This window comes from Vicugna pacos, chromosome 6 (assembly GCF_048564905.1).
Source record: "Vicugna pacos chromosome 6, VicPac4, whole genome shotgun sequence".
Classification (NCBI taxonomy): Eukaryota; Metazoa; Chordata; class Mammalia; order Artiodactyla; family Camelidae; genus Vicugna; species Vicugna pacos.
Window position 1 is genome coordinate 65,196,343 of NC_132992.1, and position 18,935 is coordinate 65,215,277.

Consider the following 18,935-nt stretch of genomic DNA (forward strand, 5'->3'; position numbering starts at 1 on the left):
GTGATTGTGGTTATTTAATAATGAAATTAAAATGTTATTTTTCTTTTATTTTTTGCCTTTTTTGTTGTTAGGATATAAAAACGTGTTAAGTTGTTTGGACCTAACTGTTTAATAAACAGAACTGTTCCTTTCACTTAGGAGCACCATGAAGAAATAATTGTGACACTAAAGACACCTTGAATGGAGAAAGTTTGGGAACCTCTCTATAGCCAAATTTGGATTTTTTTTTCCCAAAATGTGATTTCAGTCATTTTTGGTGGCATTTTTCTGGAGATCTTGTCTTTGACAGCCACTCTGGAAGACATTTCTTCCTATAATACCTGGCATATAAAGTGCTATGGAAGCACAGAGAATGAGAAGTAGCTTCTCTGACATGTTAAAAATACAACAATGTCACTGCACGTTGGGATGCATATTACTGTGTTATAGGCATCATTTTTTAATCTCAGTTAATACTTAAAGTAATTCTGAGACATGAGTATTATCACTTCTGTTTTATAGGCAAGGAACCAATTAAATATTTTGCTCAAGGCTACATAGCTAAGTGGGCAAAACTAGTCTTTGAATCTACTTCCAAAGCTTATGCTATTTTAAGGGCACAAAAATAAAGGGCAAGTGATTTTCATGTTTATAGGAACCTGTAATGAAAGCTTTTGAGGTGATACTTTAGGTATTATTTTCAACGTGATTTGAAATTGATTTGAAGTTAACTGGGTGGGGGATCAGGGGAACAAAGATCTACTATGTTGTAGATCTTAGGATTGGAAATAAAGACAACATGTTAGATTTTTTATGTTAGTTCTTAGTTCCTATGTACATGCTAGCTTTTTGCCTTGTTTGCTGGATTATTAGACTTCTTAGTGTATTTGATAACTTTATTTCCATAGTAGATAATCAGTGAGGATTGTTTTAGTGTACACATAGTTAAATCTGGCCGTCTACAAGTTAATAGTTCATAGGAGTCAAGTACTACAGTGTTACCTTGTGGATTTTTCATTTTGAATATGTTCTTACCTTTGTGCTTCCAGAGCATAAAGACATTTCTAGAGCCCGTAAAAGACCTCTTATTATGCTCTGTTATTTTCTTCTGGAATTTCTTTAGAATTTTGAATTATCTCAACAATTCTACATATCTCTTAATCTTTTTTCTCCTATATTTTGACTCTTCTTGCTGCATTCTGTGTCATTTTTGAAACTTTTCTTCCAGTTTATGAATTCTCTTTTCAGCTGTGTCTGATCTCTTGCAGTCTCCTTAGTTTTTTCACAATACTGAAATACTATCATATGTTTTGTTCATGGATGTCCTAGTTGGTTATTTTCGAATCTGTCTAGTCAGTTTTTTTACATATAGTACTTTCTCTAGGCAAATAAAGTATATTAATTTTTTATCTAATAATTCTAATGCTTATAGTATTTTCAGACCAGGTTTTGTAATTTGTTGTTTCTACATATACTTCTGGTAGTTTTTTGTTTGCTTTTAATTTGGTGACTTTGGAGTGTGTGGAGTTGGTTTCTTTATGAGAAATGTGATTCTCTGATACACATGGGAATAGTGCCAACCTGGAACCTCTTTAAAGTTTTGGGTGGTATGAATTCAGGCCATAAACTTGCATAAATATGGTTAATTATCATGGGAGCTTTTTTTTCCTTTTAATCTTTTTTATTCTACCCAGATCCAAGGCAGACAACTCATTGTTTGGGTTTATTTATTTGTTTTTCATAGTTTATAATTCAGAAATTCTTGACTCTATCTGGATATTATATGATATGACTTCATATCTAGATTGAACTCTAAATTCCTGTCCCGTAAAAATGGGGCTTTTTAAAAGGTCACAAATGAACTTATCTACAGAACAGAAACAGACTCACATAGAGAACAAACTTATGGTAGGGGGGAGAAGGGATGGGAAGGGATAATTTGGGAATTCGAAATTTGGACTTCTTGTGGGGTGATGGAAATGTTAGCTATCTTGATTGTGGTGGTTCCATTGGTGTATTCATCTATCAAAATTCATCAAATTGTACACCTGCAATATGTGTAGTTTATTGTACAGGAATCATACCATGATAAAGGTGTTTTTAAAAATGGGGCTTTTTAATGCCCATACTATGGGCCACACATCAGCAGATGCTACCAAACTTTAGCAAATATTGGCCCTAGAATTCTGTATCTATCTAAATTTCTGTCTCCTTTTTTTCTTGTGGTCTTATATAAATCCTTTAGTTTTTAACCAGCCCAGCCATGTGTTTGAATATATTTTTTTAAAATATGTGTTTTATTCAACATTTTTAGATGGTGGTGTACCAGAGGGGAATTAACTGAATACCTGAACATAGTACATAAAGACAACCCATTTGATTTTCTGAAACCCTGACATGAATCTGTGCTCACTGAAGTCAGAAGCAGATTACAATCATAGAATTCATCTTTGTGGTTTTGCTGTTACTTTACCTAGAGGTAGAATTAGAACTCTTTGACTCCCCTGGCCATAGCCAACTAATTCCTACCTCCAAGGAACATTTAAAATGATGAAATTTGCCTAAAAAAATAGTTTAGTGTTATAAGACTGTAGCAGATTTTGAAAAGATATACTGGGGTGATAGTGGTGATAGGAAACCAGTGTTAGGTATTCTATATTGATTCTTGACTATTACTCCAAAACAGTAACATAAAATTCAAATTAGAAATTGAAGCACTTTTAATTCAAAACTGCCTTCTGTTTTATGTTAAAGTGCTAAGCTAAAACAGATTTTCTTCCTACTCCAAAATAGTTACATAACAGTCTGTTGTCACAGAAATCATTCTATTATAAAGTTATTGTATTGTAAAGGGTATAGTCTTTATTTAAAATGTTAAGCTACAAATATTTATCCTTTTGAGCCATCTGCTCTGCTAAATACCCATAAGTATTTTAGACTAAAGTCTGAAAAATGGAAATACTTGAAAACCTTTGCATTTTTGACTTCTTTTTTTTATAGCATGTGTCTTGCTTTGAGTAGAAATAGATGGATGCAGTAAGCTTACTTGCAGAACATTAAGTATTCTCATTTTTAAAAAAAGTTTTAAACTGTCTTATAGAAAGGACCCCATATTAACTGAATGAAATTATGTTATTAAAATATTTAATTCCTAATCTTACTTAAATAAACATAAGTAAAAACTCCTTATTCAATATATTTATTCCTACAAAAATATATTTAACTCTTTAAGTTTAAAATTCTATTAGGTGAATTTAAGTTTAAAATCATTATCCTAATTAACTAAGAAAGTTTTGTTAGGAGTGTGAAGAGGAAAGTTTGCTCCCTATTTCCTCCTAATGAAGTCATTTTAAGTTGTCATAACTCCAGGAATTTAATTAGTATCTTCAGTTAGTCATTTTTATGAGTACATGGTTTATTGAGTGTTCATTTCATGTTTCCTTTTTGAATGGCATCCCTCTAAACATTTGGAGTGAGATTAGTCACCCTTGTACTATCCCCATATCCCCCATCATACATGCACGCACGACACACACACACACACACACACACACACACTCTCTCTCTCTCATAACTGGAAAGAAAGATGCATTAGAACTGGACAAAACAGGGGTTTAAGAAAAAGTTCCTGAGTGGCTGTAACCATGAACTGATCTTAGAATGAATTTGCAATTCAAATTCGTGTGATCTGGACTGCACAAAATACCTTAAATGTATGAATTTAGTTTAAAGCAGTCCATGACTGGTAGTGCTTCAGAGCACCTGACAGAAACAAATGCAGATTCTCTAGTGAATATATATTATCCTAAAATTCAAAGAAATATCATAAATTATTTCCTAATGAATGTGAAAAACCACAAAGAAATGAGGAACCATGAATTAGAATTAGCAGAAACACTAGACGAGTGTATGTAGTTTAATTTGGAGACCATTGCATTGTGGATTCTATTGAATATGCCCCCGAGGCTGTGTAACTATTACTATAGAAATTTATTATAATCTTTTTACTGTCTAGTATCCTGTCCCCTATTAGGATTCATTAGTTGAAGCAATGGTCCAGTGTTCAGCATCCGTAATACTGGCCTGAGGTTGGAGAAACGTGTGATAGAGTCTAAGCCATGCTATTCTACTAAAATACAATTATTTTTCCTGCTCCCTTTGAATTTGATTTTGTTTCCACTTGTCTTCTAAGCCTGATTTTCTGGCCTTCATTTGGTTTTCCAAGCTTCTTTAGTTTATTCCCTTTTGTGCTTAATAAAGCTGGGGCTAATTTGTTTGTTTACCACCAGTTATTCTGATACACCACCACTCCCTTCACGTGCATTGCATTGCTTATGCATTGCTTCAGTTTTTCAGTTCTTGTGACACCAGGATAGCTTCCCTATTTTGAACTGTGGGCCCTGAACAAGTTCTCTCTATGAGGAGAGTTTTTTTTTTATTTTCTTAATAACTGCAGCCTCTATTTTCCCTTCAAAGCCCTAGTGAGACCCACTCTCAATTTAAACCCTGACAGTGCTCTATTCTTTATCCAAACACTTAAAAAAATTTATTGCGTTTCAAGGTAATATATACCATTTCTTTTTTTAAAAAATAACTCCAGTGTATTCAGTAACCTCTCTTTTATTGAGCCCAAATTTCTCTCATTGCTGGTTCTGAATCCCTTCACTACAGCATCCAGAAAAGCTTACCTATCTTTTATATAAAAGCTCTTTAATTACTTAAAAATAGCTAACAAAGTCTTAACTCCCTTTTTTCTTTGTGTTTTTCTTGTATTACCTTGTCAAAAGTGAAAAACTTCAGAATTTAATGTTTGGCAAGTCAATATAGAGATAAGTCATCATTAGTAAAGAGTTAATATTATCCATGTTGTTATGTTAAACAAAAGTTACATTTTATTTTTACCTTCAGAATTCTGCTGTTATTTACACTAATACTTCTCATCCTTTCTCCTAAAAGGTCCTAAGTTTTGACCCATCTCAGTTAAAACATAACTTACAGTTTTAACTAGAAGAACTGTATATAATAAGTTGAAGATACTGGATCCAATCTGTAGCCTTTCTAAAACTTGATTATAAAATTGTTTTGAATAAAGTAAGAGACTAATGAAGGTCTCCACTGAGTTTAATTTTAATTAAACAAAGTTTAATTTTACTACCTCTATTTTCCTTTTCTTACCCTTTCTCTCCCATCCTCATTATCTCATGATATCTCCCTCTTCCTTTTATTAAATCTTTTTCTCCGGAAAAGATCTGATCAGCCAGTTCACTAAAGATTTAAGTGACTGGTGGTCAGAAACACACTCTTACTCTGGACTATCTGCAATTTAAACAAAGAATGAACTTATATACTGTTTCTGTTTTTGGTGGGGGGGGGTGCGTGCGTTATCGTCATAGCATTAAATCACTCTGTGCATACAACTGTCTACTTGTAAATCCAACACTTAGAATAAACAATGAATTATCCAGTACATCTTGCAGTTTTTTTTTACACCTCAAAAGAATGTTTATAACTTTTTTTTATAGGAAGTGTGGTATAATTCCAGACATATAGTGGGTACTCAGTTCTTGTATTTTGATTAATTTACTAAAATTTCAGAATGCTATAAAGTTAGGAATTGTGGATGACGGAATATTTTAAGATGCTATTATAGACAAATTCACAAAAACTCTGGCTGTCTAGATTGGACTCTGTAGATTGATTTCATCTTGAAAGTCAATCACATATTTGAACAATAGTTTAGTTGCAGTTTCTTCTTGGAGATTTAATATAGCAATGAATAATTTATTTTTAAGGCTTCTTTATGAGGGAGTATGATCCCAAGTAATATTGGACTGGACACTTGGATAAAATCTTGGGTGGCACAGGAATGTGCCCAGGGGAGATGCCCATAAAGCCTCAGGGCAGATTGATTCTGTTTACACACTTCAGATAGAAGGCCAGTTAGGGCAAAGGAGAGTGAAAACACCAAGCTTTCAAATGTAAAAAATTCTACATTTCAATAGAGGTTATAAATACTACATTGTATATTTGGTTGTGAATTCATTATTTTCACCTCTTTGTTGTTGTTGATATTATGCCTCAATTCTATTTTTTCAACATTTTATTTTGCAAACTTTCAAGCTTTCAGAGGAGTTGAGAGAATAATGTGATAAACCCCGGTACACTGCACACTTAGATTCATGAATATTAATATTTTTTAATACGTGCTTTATTTATATATGTATATATCTCACTTTTTCTCTACTGTTTGAAAATACTTACAGATATCATGCCATTTTATCCCTGATACTTCAGCATGTGTCCCTAAAAATAAGGACATTGTTTACAATACCCTTGTCATACGCTGGAAATTTAACATTGTTAAGATAATATCACCTATTATAGAGTCCAGTCAATATTTAGGTTTCTCCAATTTTTTTTTTACAGATTTTTTAACTTCAGTATTCCATCAAGAATCATAAATAGCATATAATAGTGATGTCTCTTCATTGTATTATGTAAGTTGTCACAAATTTGATATAGATTAACTCCATACTTTAGCAACTATGGACAGTGTCTTACAAGTCATGGAAAAAAGCAAATATAAATCCAGGTAATTTAGAAATATTCAACTTTTAGTTTTATGATACAGTCTGTTTTATTATTTGCAGTGATTTGCTTTCCCTGAAAACACTTTACTTATGGATATATGTATTCCTGATGCCCTAGTTAAAATTCTGTTGTCTCTTTTTAAAATTTTATTTAATTTTTAAAATAAGAATATATGAAAGCTGACTTTCTTTTCTAGCCACCATCACAGTCAAAATACAGAATAGTTCCATTATACCCCCCAAATCTTTTGTGTTATCACTTCATAGTCACACTGTGACAGCCTCCCTTACTTTTGACAAACACTATGACAACCTCACCTTACCTTTGACAAACACCTTTGACAAACATCGCTATAGTTTTTTTCTCGAATGTCAAATAAATGAAATCAGTAATGTATGTCCTTTGTGACTGGCTTCTTTCAGGGCAGTGTCTTTGAGATTCATCTAAGTTGTTGTGTGTATCAATAATTTATTCCTTTTGACTGAACAGCATTATATGGATATGCCACAGTTTATCTGTTTACCCATTGAAGGACATCTTGATTGTTTCCAGCTTCTGACTGTCACAAATAAATATGCTATAATCATTTATATATAGTTTTTTTGTGTGTGTGTGAGAATGTAAGTTTTCATTTCTCTGGAATAAATAACTCAGAAGTAAAGTTGCTTGGTTTTATGGTGAATGTATATTTAACTTTATGAAAAACTGCCAAACTGTCTTCCAACATTTGCACCATCTTGTCATTGGAGTTAGTTGATTGTCTTTTTCTATGTAAGTTTGTATCCTGTATTATTTTATAAGACCCTGACTATTATTTAGATCCTATGAATAATGTCGATGTTTTTATGGCCTTCTATGGGCCGTGGTTCTAATATCAGCCTGTTTTAGAAGACTTTACCATGCAGTTTGGGTTTGTCCTGCAGTGCACCACTTAGTGGTCACTCAGGATCTGCCTGTGGGTCTTCTCTTTACTGAAAGTCTACTCTTTACTGAAGGTCTTTAAATCTGTGGTCTGTTAATTAAGGTCTCAGTTGCACCCAGGCAAGGACAGGTACAAAATGAGCAGTTCAAAAGAGCTTTATGGGGATGCTTTCCTGATCTCCCTTCTCAATTATCTCCCAGGTATTCTCTGCCTCCCTGAGGGTCTGCGTTTTGTTCCTCAGGGACAGTCTTACACATAAAAACCTTCAGCAGTCTTACTACATTTAGAGCTGTGTGGTGGGAAGACAGTGGCATAGGGAAAATACCTACAGGGTTTGGTCCTGCCCTTTCAGTGTTACTTTTTCTCTAAGAGTTAGTTTCACCTGCCTCAGAGTTTTGGCTTCTGCAGGCATTTCTGGCCACGTTTATCATAGCTGCTGTGGGACTGCCCAGGGATTGTGGTATAGGGAAAAAGAGAAGGGGGAAAAACAAAAAAACAAAAACCAAACCCTAGAGATTTCTCCAACTCTTTCTCTGCAGTTTAAGAGTTTAGAGAATTTCTCCTGGATCTCACTCACAACACACAGTACTCACTTATGGGTTCCTGGCTTCACTGAGTTTAAGCAAGAGATAGTAGAGGGGGAAAATGTTAAATTCATCACTGTTGCAGTGGTATTTTGAATTCTGGTATTTTTTCCTGATCTGTCTCCTAGCATTTACTTTGCAGAGTTTTCAAATATTCTGTCCAGGTTTTATAGTTGAATTGGTGGGAGGTAAAGGGATCCATCATAAACACCAGCCCCCCAAATTAACTCAAACAAATCCAGTCATCTTTTTATAGACAATGACTTCTTTCTGAAGGCATTCCTTGTCTGGGTTTCTTATTTTTGACTCTGCAAGTATCACTACTCTGATACTAAAGCCAGACCTACAATAGCTCTGTTTTCTGAATCTAGAAATACAGAAAGGGCACAAAAGTACTAGCCAAGATGGTATAGGTTCAAAAAGAAGGAAAATACATTAATTTGGGGGGAGGGGAGGGTGGGGAGGATGTTTTCATTGCCCTTTTAAAAAAATAGGGGTAAGTTTGATTTATGTCATCATGTACTTTCTCCTCCCCCTCTCCTCCTCCCCTCCTCCTCCTCCTTTTTTTTGTGCAGGAAGAAAGCAAATTAAAGCCTAACAAGGCTCAGTAAAATTCTAAATGTCATTGGCCTTCTTGTATTTTACCCATGTAAAAAATCTGATGATTAAATCCACAGCTAAATGAATTTGAGACTGATCATGTTCTAAGACTTCATCATTTGATCCTTAGGATTTATTCCCTCATGTTACTATTACTACTAATTGTGGTGGATAGCTTTGGCTTAGATTCCAGCAAGCTGTGCAAGCTGGAACTGTTGTCCTGAAAATAAAGTTTTTGTTTATTTTGCTGGGATATCATTTGGCTAGTTTTCTAATTTTGTTAGATTTGGATCAGACTTAATTATGTGTTTCGTTGGTATCAGTGTCAGGTTTATTTTTTTCTAGAAGTTGTGAAATTAAAAAATAGCAGAAGAACAGTGAATGATATTGAAAAATTTGTGGCACTCGTATTTTGGTCATTATCTTCGGAAGGCTACTAAAAGAAGCATTTTTCTATATAGTACATTGGTCACATAATACCTATCTTTGTTTTCTTTTTATCTTTTTTTTTCTGTACTAAAATTGAAGTCTGGTTAGAGGAGAGATTGGGGAACCTCTTTTTGCAAGCTTGTGGGTGTTTATGAAGCTCTCATGTGGTCCCCATGCCCATTTAGTCTAGAGTAATGGTCTCTGAAGTGGGTTGCATGCACTCCAGAGTACAGCCTTTTTGAGACCTTTGTAGCAAGAGACTGAATCCTGTCCACCAGAATCCACTCACTCCTTTTTCCTTTCTAACTTTCCATGCAGTTGGGTATGGCCATAAGATTTCTGACTGCCAGTCAGTGGAATATGAGCTTATATTATATGTTAATTAAAATTTGTGCAATCATCTGTTTAATATCTCCCTCCTTTTATTATAAATTGTATGAGTGCAGACATGTATCTTACTCTCTTCTTTATCCTCAATCCCAGAACATTGTCTGGCATGTGGTAGTATTTGCTCAAAAAATATTTGTTAAATATATTCATGAATCTGAGTGTTTACTTTACAAATTAACTTACAAAGTATGTATGGAGAGCTTGTAGATTTAGTATGCATGTAATATGAATGTTTATGACATGTTTACATGGCAATATTTAAGAGTTAATAGTTATTTAGTGCTAATTTAAAGTTTATAAAATGCCTTAACACTTTGTCATCACAGTAATCCTGTGGGGTGGATGATGGTATTATTTCTGTTTTATAGGCAAGTAATGTGGAATTCAGATAGAGTAAATTATTTGCTGCAAGGGCACATAGATTTATAAGTGATAGATCCTCGACTTGAACCATTTGTTTTTACTGTCTCTTGGATTCTTATTTTAACTTTGTATCGTATACCCAGTTCTTCATTGACTAAAGGATGGTAGCAAAATTAAGATTCACATAGGTGGAGATTCCTCAAAAGACTAGGAATAGACTTACCATATGACCCAGGAATCCCACTCCTGGGCTTGTACCCAGAAGGAAATCTACTTCTGGGTGACACCTGCACCCCAATGTTCATAGCAGCACTATTTACAATAGCCAAAACATGGAAACAACCTAAATGTCCATCAACAGGTGACTGGATAAAGAAGATGTGGTATATTTATACAATGGAATACTACTCAGCCATAAAAACCGACAACATAATGCCATTTGCAGCAACATGGATGATCCTAGAGAATGTCATTCTAAGTGAAGTAAGCCAGAAAGAGAAGGAAGAATACCATATGAGATCGCTCATAAGTGGAATCTAAAAAACAAAAACAAACAAAAACAACGCATAAATACAGGACAGAAATAGACTCATGGACAGAGAATACAGACTTGTGGTTACCGGGGTGGGGGGGTAGAGGGTGGGAAGGGATAGACTGGGATTTCAAAATTGTAGAATAGATAAACAAGATTACACTGTATAGCACAGGGAAATATACACAAAATGTTATGATAAATCACAGAGAAAAAAATGTGACAGTGAGTGTGTATATGTCCATGAATGACTGAAAAATTGTGCTGAACACTGGAATTTGACACAACACTGTAAAATGATTATGAATCAATAAAAAATGTAAAAAAAAAGATATATAAATAAATAAATAAATACTTTTGATTATTTCATACATGCTGAGAATAATAGTCATCTTTGATAATGAGCATGAAATTTCATAAATCTAGGTTGTATTTAAATCTGAATTACATAAAAGAAAACAGAGCAGCCTTATTTCTGCGTTAATTCTACAAAGCAGAAGTAGAAATCCACAGCAGTTAATGAAGAAGTAACACGTAGTGGTTTCTGAATTACCTAAATTAGTGTTATTTTCTTGCTTTTTCTACAAATACTTGAGTTCACCTCATTAAATTTTCCATTGTTTCTTTTATACCAGTGCAATCAGCAATAATACAAGGAGAGGAAAGAGATGAAAACCAAGTAGAGCAGGATATTTTTTGAGAGTGGGTGTATGTGAGATGGGGGTGGAGAATCTGGGAAAAGCCATTATGGTATGAAAAAATAAAACTGACTGGTATTTTATCTGAACTGATAGAATCTTTAAGAACTAGAGAACTAAGAACTAGAGAACTACAGGTATTCATTTATATATAAGATCATCTTTTTTGAAAGAATATGTAAATCTTAATGGCTAATAAAGTATGCAGAAGTATGTATATTTGTGTAAAAAAGAGAATATCTGTACATCCACGTATATGCAGTTGTTTTTATATGTACAGAGGGACACACAGGAGTCTGGTGTATTAGGATAGAGAGGAAGACTTTTCACTATACTTTCTTAACTTTGGTTAGGAAGAAATTTTTTTTTTTACCATTTAAGTGTATTATTTATTCCAGAAAGTAACTTAAATGAAAAATAATGATTCGTTAAAAAACCAGTCAATTTTTCTACATAATGGGAGAAAACCGTAATTAGATTGAATTTATGATCTTTATGATTTTCAATTGAATTTTCTCTGAGAGTTTTCTGTTTTAATTCATTATTAGCAATTCTGATATTATCCATGCTGTTTTTCTAGATCAGTTGTGGTCCACTTGATAATAATAAAAAATAAACGTTTAAGATAATCCATTGTCTTACCTTTTTTTAGACCTCTATTATTTTATTCAGTTCTAACTGAAGTGAATTCTTTCCTCATCTTCACTTTAAGTATATGTTTGATTCCTTTAACTGCATGAAGCTTATCAATAATTAATAATTGTATTTTATATCTGAAATGAAGTCATAGAATTTTTAAGTTTTATTGAGATATAGTTAATGTCTTAAAATTACACACATTTAATGTATACATCTTGATGAATTTGGGTTTTTGTAAACACTCATGAGACCATCACCATGATTAGGCTACTAAATATGTTCATTACATCCAAAAATTTTTCTGTGTTCTTTTGTGCTGTTGTTTGGTAAAAACATCTAATATGAAATCTATCCTCTTAACATATTTTAAAGTATATACTACCATATAGGTAGCTATAGGTATTACATTGTACATTAGATCTCTAGAACTTGTATAAAAAATTTTATGTCCATTGAAAAATAATTTCGTATTTTTCCCTCCCCCAGCCCTTGGCAACCACCATTCTGTTTTCTGCTTCTATGACATTGACTATTTTAGATACCTTATATAAGTGAAATTATGCAATATTTGTCCTTTTGTGCCTGCCTATTTCACTTAGTATAATGACCTCTAAGCTCATTAGTATTGTTGGAAATGTCAGGAATCCTTTTTTTTAAGGTTAAATAATATTCCAATGTGTATATGTAGCAGATTATCTTTATTCATTTATCTGTTGATCGACATTTGGGTGATTTTCATATTTTGGCTATTGTATATAATGCTGCAGTGAACGTGGTGCAGATACCTCTTTGACATCCTGATTTCAGTTCTTTAGAATAATACTCAGAAGTGGGATTGCTGCATCATATGGTAGTTTTATTTTTTAATATTGCAAGGAAGCGCCATAGTGTTTTCCAGAGTGGCTGCACTGTTCTGCATTCCCACAAGCACAGTATAAGGGTTCTCTTTTCTCCACATTCTAGCCAACACTTGCAGTCTCTTGGTTTTTTTGACAGTAACCCTCCAAAAGGTGTGAAGTGATTTATCATTGTAGTTTTGATCTACATTTCCCTGATGATTAATGATGTTGAACATCATTAGTGATGATAAGTGATGTCTCATGTACTTGGTGGTCATGTATACATCTTCTTTGGAGAATATCTATTCAAGTCCTTTGCCTATTTTTTAATTCAATTCTCATCTTTCTATATTTTTTGGATTTTTTGCCTCTGCTTTTGGTATCAAATATAAGAAACAATGGCCAACACCAATGTCAGGAAGTTTTCCCCATGTCTTCTAGGAATTTTTTAGTTTCAGGTCTTACATTTAAATTTTAATTAATTTTGAAGTTTTTTTTAATATGGTATATCCTTCTATTCTAAAGGATAGTCTTGCTGGATAGTGTATCCTAGGTTTCAGCTTTTTCTCATTCAGGATGTTGACTATGTCTTGCCACTTTCTCTGGCTAGCAGTGTTTGTGTCGAGAAATCAGTTGAAAACCTTATGGGTTCCCCTGTAACTAACTTTTTGTTTTTCTCTTGCTGCCTTTAGAATCATTTCTTTATCTTTAAATTTGGCCATCTTAATTATTATATATCTTGGTTTAGGTGTGTTTGGGTGTTTTTGTTTGGGACCCTCTGTAATTTCTGTACTTAGAAATCTATTTCCTTCAGATATTTGGGAATTTTTCAGTCATGAAATTTTCAACTTTTCAATTCCTTTTCTCTTTCTTCTGCAGCTGGGACCCCTATTATGTGTAGATTGCCACACTTTATATTATCCTATAGGTTCATTGGTTTTTACTTGCTTTTCTATCTGCTGTTCTGATTGGGTGACTTATGTTATCCTATCTTCTAAGTCACTTATTTGTTCCTCTGCATTATCTGGTCTGCTTTTGACTGCCTTTAGCTCAGCTCTTAGCCATTGAATTTTTAATTTTTAATTTAATTTAATCTTTAAATTTTCTATTTCCTTTTTATATTATTCTGCATCTGTATTCATAGTCTCTCTTATTTCCTTCCATGCTTTAATCACCTCCTTTTTGAAGTCATGATCTAGTAGACTATTGAGGTCTATTTCATTGTTTATTCCTTCAGGGGACTTCTCATGTTCTTTTAATTGGGAGTGATCCCTCTGGCTCCGTGGATTTAGGAGTATCAGTTATCTAATGTGGTGTGGAGGGGCTGTTTGTTTGTTTTTGTTTCTTAAAGTAGGAACATTCCTGTATAGACTGTGCATGTCTAATAGTTTTGTGAGGCCTTTTGTTAGTCTGGGTGTTTGCCATGTCTTTCTTCTGTGTGTGTTGTCTGTTATCCCTTTGACTGGGGGTGCTATTGGTGTTGTGATCAGAGCCTACTCTCATACCCTCCTTGCTGTTGTTTAGTGGGGCCTACTTTTTTGTTCTGTGGTTGTCACAGCCCTGACAGGGGCCAGGGCTGCTCCCCTGTTGTAGGAATAGAGGTTTTCAGACCCATTTCTGAGCTGCAGTATGTGGTAGGTGGGGTTGGAGCACTTCAGCTGGAAAGAAGAGCTGCAGAGTATACCCCCGCGGGAGATGTCCACGGGGCAGTACTCTCTGTGGTGTTGTCTGACACTTTTTATGTGTTCTTGACACTTCCCTTGTCCCTCCCCTAGCTGTGGGAACATCAGCCGCCCTCTCTGTTGTCCCCCAGGTTCTGTGCCTGCAAAGCCACCAGTGCAAACCTGCCAACGTCAGGCACTAAGACCTGCTGTAGGGATCATGCGGTCACACACCTGCAACCATGGTGCGTCACAGGGTCAGCGCAGACCCCAGCCCCACCTCCACATCCAATATGCCGGCCTGTTGTAAATGCCATACCCATACCTACCATGCACCAGAACTCCACCTGCTGCCTTTTCAGAGGTGGGGGTCCACAGAGGTACCAGCAGAGGTCCACCCCCTCTGCCTGGGGCTGTAAACAAATCTCAGTCCCACTAGTAAAATTAAGGGGCCCCTAGGTATGGATTCAGGTTTCAGCCCCACCTCCACCCTGGAGCAGGGCAGCAGCAATGTGATGGCTATGACTGAGCCTCATCTCTCTTCTTGAGAGAACTCACCAATGATGGGGCCGAGAGGAGACAGCAGCTGTGGCATGGCTGCATTGTGCCCCTCCCCACCCCCACGTGCACCAGCAATGGTGCTTTTTTATGGGGGTTCCAGGCTGTTCTGTGCCGCACACAGTCCCAGCCACAGCTCACACCATCCTCCATTCCCTTGAGGCTGCCTCTGTGCAGTGGGCTTCAGCCCTCTCCCCAGGTTTGTCACTGATCTCCAACAGCCAGTCCCAGCCTGTCCCCACTGGCTCGCATCTAGGCCTGAAGATCTCAGGGACCCTCCATTGCCAGTTTCTCTTAGTTTTGTCTGCCAAGCAGCTGGTAATTTCTCCTCTGAGCCTCAGAAGCTCCGCTTCTGTCCTTGCTGACTTCTCACTGGAGAAGAGGCATCCCAGCCGGAGGGTGCCTTTTTTCCTTTGCTACTCCCTCCCTGCAGGACCTGTCCTGCACTGATTTCCTTTTCCTTTTTTCCCTTTTTTTCTCCTGGTTTTTGTGAGAAATCCTCCTGTATTTTGAAGTGAGAAGCACTCTGCCAAAGTTCAGCAGGTGTTCTGTGCAATTCATTTGGTCTGTAGATGTAATTCTTGTTGTATTTGTGAGAGGATGAGGTGTGTGTCCCTCTACTCCGTCCTCTTGGCACTTTCCTTGAAGTTTTTGAAACTGACTTGCTTATGACTTAGTTGTTTCCTTTACTTCTGGATTGTTTCTTTCTATAAATTTTTTTTTTGGTGTTTACATCAGTTTTAATCTTTCTCATTTCTATGTTTAGTATACTACAGAGGCCCTCCAAGTTTCTTCCATTTGTAGCCATTTGATTGAATGAGCATCCTACTATTTTGTCAACACACTTCATATGCATAATGTTTATATGTCATACGTCCATTTTAATCCAAGGAGGAATATATTAAATCATGTGTTTTACCTGCCTTTTTAACAGTCAAAATCATTATAATTCGTTAGAAGTTGATACAGAAATACTAATCTGGGAGCCTACTTTCCCAAGGTTAGGATTGCAAGAAAGGAAGTGTATGAAGAACTGTTAGTTAACATTGATCAAGAGAAAAATGGGTTATTTTTTGAAGTAGGATTGAAGTTTATCCTAGCAACTGTATTTTCATTTTTCTTGGAGAAGTTAACCATTATCACCACAGCATCTTTGAATCATTATTATACTAACAGTTTGGAACTAATTCTGTAATCTACTACACCATTTATGTAACAGTTGTTTTAGACTGCTTTTATTATAACTAGTCTATTTTATAATGATAGGTAGGTTTTAAAAACTTTTTACTTTGAAATAATTTTAAACTTTCATCTTCTACCTAGTTATGTTGTAACACTTTAATGCAGTATATTATAGATCTTTGTTTACTCATCTGCTTCCTACAAGACTATGATTTCTTTGCATCCTCATTCCCTGGATTGTATCCATTATATAATATGAACTCAATAAAATTATGAATTCATTATTTGCAAGGCTATAAATGAAGTCTTTGAGTTTTCACTAGTGTTTTTGCTCTTCACTGATATTCCAACAATCTCAACTTCTAATTGAATAATTTTAATATGTGATGATGAATATGAATGTTTTTAATACCCACTTTAAACCTCTTACAGACAGTTATAAAATTTTTCATTTTAGTAACATCCAGTGCTGCTCTTTTACTAGCATTCACTTACATACTTTATATAATGTGAATTAAGTTAAATTTCATTAGTGTTTTCATCATTCAATTATGACACTTTAAGTCTAGGAAATAATTCTCAAATCATGATCTGAACACTACTTCCATTAGCAAGAATAAGTGGTAATATTAAAAGAGTTTAAATGCAGAATTTTCAGTAAAATTTATTTGATTGGATAAAGTTATTTTTTAATAGAGATCAGAATGTCATTTATTAATTTATATTTGGGACAGGAGATACCCTAAAGTATCTGAAATATATGACTTATTTATGACCCTTTCTTTTCTGATACTGAGGTACTTAAGTTAAATAAGTAATCAGAAAGTTCTTTTTAAGCACTGTGTTAGAGCAAAGGTAGGTAGGTAATCTTACAGTTTAAGAGCCTAGAACACCTGTCTGATAGAGATATGATACTAGCTACAAATGCAAGCCGTATTTGTAATTTAAAAATTTTAGTAGCAATATTTTAAAGCTAAAAAGAAGCAGATTAAATTAATTTTAATAATGTATCTTATTTAACCCAATATATCCATGTTATTTTAACATATAATCAGTATTTTAAAATTAATCTTTTTTATACTCAGTATTTGAAGTCTGATATGTGTTTTGCATATAAAGTGTATCTCATTTAGCTCCTTCACCTACTAGATCATTCAGTTACTTGCAAAAGTTACTGAATCTCTTTGTCTCACTTTCCCCATTTTTACAATGGAGACAGTTGTAAAAATTAAAGATAATACATGATATACCTGGCAAATGATAACTGTCTCATAAGCTTAACTGTTTTCTAAAAAAAATTTGATCAAGTGAACATGACATGTAATGTACAAGACATGTAATCCTTGCCTTAAGGCAAGGATCATATCTTAGGCATTAAATTTGTAACTTGCGAATACTCATCTTTTGCCTCGGGCAGTCCTGGGCACACACACCTCTCTCTGATTCCTTGTCTGAATTATTTTTAAACAGAAGCTTAATCAATATTGGTTCATCAATTTTTACAAATGGACCACATTGATGCAAAATGTTAATAACGGGAAAACTGTGGTAGGGAATCTGTGAAGTAAATATTTTTACTTTCTGTTCAACTTTTCTGTAAACCTGAAACTACTCTAAAAAGTAGTCTAGTAATTAAAAAAACAAACAAACACATTACCTGCTACTGTTCTTGATACATATTAGTTGTGACAGGCACCATCAGTAAAAGTGGCAATTTGAGTATCATTAAAACCAGCAACGAGAGAAATTTAATTGTGGTTAAAAATCTAAATGTTTCCTCTTCTACTGTCTACGTCTTTTTAGTATATGGAAATCCTAAGCACATAATCCTTATTTTTCCTCCATGGTATTGGGATGGATAATGAACAGTTATTGGTGGCACTCTGATGCTAATGTAGATATAGTCCATACTTTTTAATACACTATTGCTGGTTCTGAGAATATCTTTTTCTCCTAATTTCAGGTTGGGTGGGACTGTATCAGCATACAAGATAGTACCAGACGAAATAGAAGAAATCAAGGTATAGTATGGCATTTTTCACCTCTACAAAGACTTAGTATCTTGGTGGGAAGGTGGGTGAAGATTGTTTTTTCTTTATACTGTTGAATCTTTGGATGTATTAGGACATCATTTAATCCCCAGGTATCCTATTTGAATTAAAAAAAATGTATCAGATAATCATCAGATTTAATCTACAATCATCAGCACATTTCTAAGAAAAATATTAGGAAAATCAAAAAAGGAACCCTTTCTTGTGAAATTCATTGAAAACCTGCTTAAGAGAGCACTGTATATGAGCATTAGTGTACATATTAGATTATCTTTTTATCTTGTTTTAATTTATTTTCCCTGTAAGCTTTCACCAATTTTAAATAGTATTAATCTTCTAGTAAATATTTCCTGGTTCCTGTGATAACATGTTAGGCCAATTTCAGCATAAAGTTTACAGTACAATACATAAAAAATTGGCCTTACTATTTGAGTATTACTGCATTATTATATTTTTCTCTTTCTAACATTTTACTAAATCCTGTGGAGTAGTCTTCTAGCATAACTTGTTTTTTTTTGTTTTTGTTTTTGTTATTTTTTTTATTGATTCATAATCATTTTATAGTGTTGTGTCAAATTCCAGTGTTCAGCACAATTTTTCAGTCATTCATGGACATATACACACTCATTGTCACATTTTTTTCTCTGTGATTTATCATAACATTTTGTGTATATTACTTGTGACCCTTGTCTAAAGGCACTTTATAATCTAGTAAGAACTGAAATTACAACCTATTCCAAAAAAATAAAATTTAACAATTGGAAAGCAATAGTCAAGGTTAAACAAGACTGAGTTAAGCTGTTAACAATGACATGACAAGATCTCAAAGTCATTAAGATTGATTTGATCAAACTTCAAAATCAAGTTCAGTAAATTCAAATCTTAGTAAATAGTTCTTTAAATTGCTTATATTATAT

The 18,935-nt window shown here is 34.3% G+C and overlaps 1 protein-coding gene across 8 annotated transcripts in view; it reads left to right on the plus strand.

The window, feature by feature from the left end:
* GPHN (gephyrin) overlaps positions 1–18,935 on the plus strand; it is a 432,492-nt gene that overhangs the window by 102,788 nt on the left and 310,769 nt on the right. For all 8 annotated transcript variants that reach the window (XM_006206958.4, XM_006206955.3, XM_072963279.1 and 5 more), the window contains exon 3: positions 17,931–17,988. In XM_006206958.4, the coding sequence (XP_006207020.1) occupies positions 17,931–17,988 (58 nt within the window). The remainder of the gene's footprint in view (positions 1–17,930; positions 17,989–18,935) is intronic.